The sequence below is a fragment of the Phaethon lepturus genome, unplaced genomic scaffold, assembly GCF_000687285.1.
Source record: "Phaethon lepturus isolate BGI_N335 unplaced genomic scaffold, ASM68728v1 scaffold22911, whole genome shotgun sequence".
Classification (NCBI taxonomy): Eukaryota; Metazoa; Chordata; class Aves; order Phaethontiformes; family Phaethontidae; genus Phaethon; species Phaethon lepturus.
In genome coordinates this window covers 22,317-27,048 of record NW_010517299.1, presented here as the reverse complement: position 1 = coordinate 27,048, position 4,732 = coordinate 22,317, and the positions used below count along the sequence as shown (strand labels likewise).

General features: G+C 61.5%; 1 protein-coding gene across 1 annotated transcript in view; it reads right to left on the bottom strand.

The window, feature by feature from the left end:
- Positions 1-6: 6 nt before the first annotated feature.
- The window catches only part of OSBP2 (oxysterol binding protein 2), a gene marked incomplete at its 3' end in the record, with an annotated part of 24,159 nt that continues 19,433 nt past the window's right edge, over positions 7-4,732 (bottom strand). The window contains exons 7-11 of the mRNA XM_010296352.1: positions 2,928-3,048; positions 2,068-2,171; positions 1,549-1,644; positions 924-1,108; positions 7-76 (exon numbers count right to left, since the gene is read on the bottom strand). Coding sequence (XP_010294654.1) covers positions 7-76; positions 924-1,108; positions 1,549-1,644; positions 2,068-2,171; positions 2,928-3,048 — 576 coding nt within the window. The remainder of the gene's footprint in view (positions 77-923; positions 1,109-1,548; positions 1,645-2,067; positions 2,172-2,927; positions 3,049-4,732) is intronic.

Genomic DNA, 4,732 nt, shown 5'->3' with positions numbered 1-4,732 from the left:
GGGGGCCACTCGCTCCTCGGGCTCGTTCAGCGTGAGGGCCAGGTCGGAGAAGAAATACATGTTCTCGGCGTTCTCCCTGCGGCCGGAGAGCCCCGATCAGGACAGCGGAGGCGGTGCCTACCTCAAGCAGAGCTCCCCAGCCCTTTGCATCCTTGCGTCTCACCCCAGCCCCACCGATGCTGCTCCTGCTACCCCAAACCAGAAGTGCAGAGGTCCTTTGGGGAGCTCTTCCTCCCACCCCCGAAGTGGAGATGCCGATGACGATGCCTCGATGGGTGTCTCAGAGGGGAGCAGAGGCCCCTCCTCCCCTGGCTCTGCCCGGGGAAGCTAAAAGCCGAGCCTACGAACTGCGAGTGCTGTACTGCACAGCCGAGACACCAAACAGCTTCACCCGAGAGCTGCTGGATCCCCGACTGCAGAACTGGTGGCACCAAGTGGAGGACGCTTTCCACCGGGAACCATTCCAACAGAGCATCTCCACAGCAGGGACTGTCGTTGGTGCTACCAAAGGTTGGAGGCAGGTTTGGTGCCTGAGAACAGCCCCGGTGTGGGTAAGGTGTCAAGAGAGGGTTGGTCCCTGGAGAGCTAAGGTGACCAGTGGGACAGGGTGGTCAGGGACGCACCAGCAAGGCAAAGAAGCCAACACATCTCCCTGCCATGGCCAGCAGCCCAAAAAACCTAACCAGTACCCCTGGCTGTCCAAAACCTACCTGCAAGGCTTCCCCCAAGCCACCCTCCCCTTGCAGGGACCTGCTCTCGCTCCTGCTGTGTGCTCACACCCTGGGAAACGTCACAGAACCACCCAAGTCCTGGACTGGGCACAGGAGCCCCCTCCATCCCGCGGGGCTCAGGGCGACCCCGTTAATCCCCGTCCGGCTGTTGCACCCCCGAGCACGGCACCCCGCGCCGAGGAGGGGACTCACGGGAGGGGGTACTTCTTCCACAGGACCTTTGGAGACAGCGTCTGGTAGACGGTTTTCTGCTTGCCCTCCATGCTGGTGCTGCCGTGGCTGCTCTGCACTATCTTGGAGCACTCCATCTTCTCGTCCCACGTGCCAGACATGACGTAGTGGGCTTTACCATCGGCGTCGCTCACCACTCCTGTCACCTGGCAGAAGGGAGATGGCTCTGGTGGCGTTTGGAAGTGCCCAGAGGACAGGGAGAGGTGCAGGGGGGCAGAACGCCCTCCAGGTGCCCCAACCGGAGCAGCTGGACTTGGCGCTGCGCGTCCTCGGACATCTGCTGCGCCCTGCGCGGGGCGAGCGCGGGCCCATCCTGACCATGCAGGGGGGTCTCCAGCCCAACAAATCCTTTCCAGGTCTCAGTGCTGCAGCTCTGGCACAGGCAGAGCCGAAACGCGGGCTTGCAGGTCCCCTCTAGCCCTCCCGGGTGACCCACGTCAGAGGTGCCAGCGCAGCTCCTCGGCCCCATGCTGGGGCTCATCCCAGCCGCGGCACTGGGACCCCATGAGCCCAGCTTAGAGCGAAAAGCCCCGTCTCACCCCACGCGAGGCTGCCAGAAGGAGCAAGGAGATACCCGGATACGTACCTTCCGGGGGACGTCTCTGGAGAAGTAGCTGTAGGGGGTAAATTTCAGCTGGCATTTATCTTTTGACTTATGGTTAACAATCTCTATTTCACCAGACTAGATGAAAGACACAGAACCACAGCAAGTGAGAGACTTTGCAAGGAGACAAATCAGGCGTTAGTTGTAGTTCGTGCAGGTACAAATCCACACCAGCTGCAGCAACACTTCTGGCTGCAGCCACCGCGCCGGCCGCCCCACCAGCCCCACAGCTCACCAGCAGCAGGGTAAAACCCATCACGTGCGTGACCACCCTGTCCCACGGAGCTGCTGGCCTCGGGAAGAGCCATTAGGAGCTCCAAGAAGCCTCCCCCCGTCCCCGCCAGGGAAGCACACCTTCCTATCGCAGCAGGAGCACGGCGGGGACACCAGGCAGTGCTGGCATACACCCCGGGAGGGCAGCGCCCTTCCAGCCCCCCCACCCTTCCCCGGAGCCAGGGGAGGCCAGGCAGGACCCATCACCTCGGACCCGTAGCCACCGACCTGGTCAATCCAGAGCTTGCCCACGATGATGTTGTGCACGGTGGAGGTGACTTTCCTCCAGACGTAGTGATTCCCGCTGGAGTGAAACTCGAGGTGGATGGCGCCTGCGGAGAGAGGGGAGCCCCCAGCTCAGCGAGGACAGACGGCCGGGCCGGGCTGTGGGCACGCTCCCCTGGAGCCCGCTGCCACGCTGGCCCCACGCTCATCCCCGGAGCCGACCTGGCTCTGCTCCTGTAATCAGCCCCCAACCCCGGCAGGGTCTGGAGTCACCCCTCCCCTTGCGACACGCTCCGTGGTCTGCTGCAGTAAAGCAGCTGCAGCCCCCGCAAGGCCCTCTGCCCACCCCCCAAAAGCACGGACTTCAAAAGCAGGTCCGAAACGTGCTGCCTGGCTGACTCTCCGTGTCTCGAGACCAGCGCAGCCCTGGGACCGGCCCCAGACGTGCTGCCCGGCCCAGGGACAGGCAGAAGACACGTAAAATCTTGGAAGGAGGCAGCTTATTGCATCTAGTTGCCAGGGAGAGGGTTAAAACAGGCAGCAAGCTAACCTTTAAATATCATTTAAGAAGGAATCAATGCATGGGCAAGCAGGGTATTTCCAAAGCACGTCCGCTGTGGTGCTAGCGGCGAGCAAAGCAGTCCCCCTTTGCAGCTGGCGTAATTTCCATTTCCAGGGCAGACGAGTTACTGTAGGGTTGTCTGATCGGGAGCGTAAATCTGTGCTCCTGCGTCGCTCGGGGTGGAATTCACCGAGCGCTACGTCAGCCCAAGGGACTGGCACGTTGCTTTAACCCTCGGGGTACTGCGTGACCAGTGCAGGAAAAAAAGCAAACCCCAATCCTCTCGGCATAAGTCACCTACCCAACGGCATGATGGAGAGGTATTTGCCCCTGAACTTGCTGGCGATGGTGATTTCCTGCCACAACGTCCACCCTCGCTTGGAGTAGACGTGATGGGCGGCTGCCGGGGGGTGGTGGCTCACCTGGGGGAGAGGAGAAACAGCCCGTGAGGCCACAGCCACCAGCACCGGAGAGCCCCGGCGAGCGCGCGACCATTGCAGCGTGACTCCTAGGAGAGGCGGTAGCTCCGCGCCAGCTTTGGCCTGGGGGATGCTGCACTGCGCTGACCTGAACCACCCAGTATTCTCCTGGGCATCGGGGTCACCTCCCGTGAGGTGCCCCCGCAGCGTGCGGGGGTGCGCTGAGCGCCTGCCAGGATTTTCTAAGGCTCGTTAGCAAAGCATCAGCTGTAAAAAACTTAACCTGAGCAACTACCGCTGTGAGAGAAGGCTGTGGTGCGACCCCGGGACACGGCCCCGCGCTCCAGGGATCCTGGTTGAGAAACAGGAATGTGCCGGCACCCCAGCCCAGATCCCCAGTAATCCCAGTGTAACTGCGCTCTCAGGTCCCCCTTTGCCCCTGCAGACACACTGGGCTGGAAAAGCGGGTACGACATCCTCCGTCCCCAGGGATCATTTGTAAAAGGACGGTGCTCATGTTCCCCTGCACTGGAAAAGCTGTCCAAAAACAAGGTGGGAGCAGGACATCACAGCCAGCCCTCACACGGGGTCTCGCCAGCTGACGCGCGGCGCTCGGCACGGCACACACCGCCCATCACCGGGAACCAAGCCCCGGGCCCCGACAGCCACGCCACCAAGTTCAGAGATTATTTGCACCGATGTAATTACAGGCTGAGCGCCCCGAGCTACCGGATTACAAACGTGAGCAGAGCAAAACCCCTCCATTAAACCCCACCGTCACCAGCGGGAGAAAATCCTATTTGGATAACTGGATTTCAGGCACAAGATTATCAGCGCTTCGCTCAGCGCGTCGGCAGGCCGAGCAGCAGGCGCAGCATCCAAAGAAAGTTCAAAGCCGTGGGAAGGGCGTCCGTCTGTCTGTCCCACGCTGCCCACACACACCACAGGCACTGGCAACGCTGCGCCAGCGCAAAGCCGCGCTGCCGCCAAACGTGCCCTTCGAGATGGCTCCAGAGGAGGGAGATCTAGAGGTTTCGCCCGTGGACCGAAGGCGCGAGTGCTGCAGTGCCAGTGACAAGTGACAGTAAACCTGATTTTGGATGAAGCTCATGTGCTGTGCCGGCGAGGGAGGGACTCGAGGACCTGGCAGGAGGCTGCGCCCAGGGGTTCAGCCGGGCTTGCAGCTCAGCTAACATGGAGGCATCAGAAATACCAGATTTGGGTACAGATGCAGGAAAAGGGGGACCAACTGCAGAAAGTAATTCAGGGCAGGTTATTAATTTGGGAGCGGACAGGGACGGAGGCAGGAGGTGAAAAGGAGAGCGAAGGAATGAGTAAAGGGATGGCAAGGTGTGGGAGTGACGTGGTCGGGGCTGCCCGGCGGTACCCGACGGGCAGCGCTGGGCTTCGTCACCGCAGCCCGCATGAGGGTAATGAACCCACCCTGTTCCGCCTGTACCCCGGGAGGACAAGGGGTGTTGCTGGCTAAGGGATGGACCAGCATCCTGGTAAGGAATCATCCGCTGCCTTTAAGAGCGGGCTCAGCAGGGTGACAGCCCAGGGAGACGGGGCACCAGGGAGGTCTTGGGGAACAGAGACTCCCAATTTCTCTTGGCTGTGCATAAAGCCAGCTGGGGAATCTGGCTGTGCGGCAGGACGGGGGAATCGCTGCCAGGCGAGGGGGGGT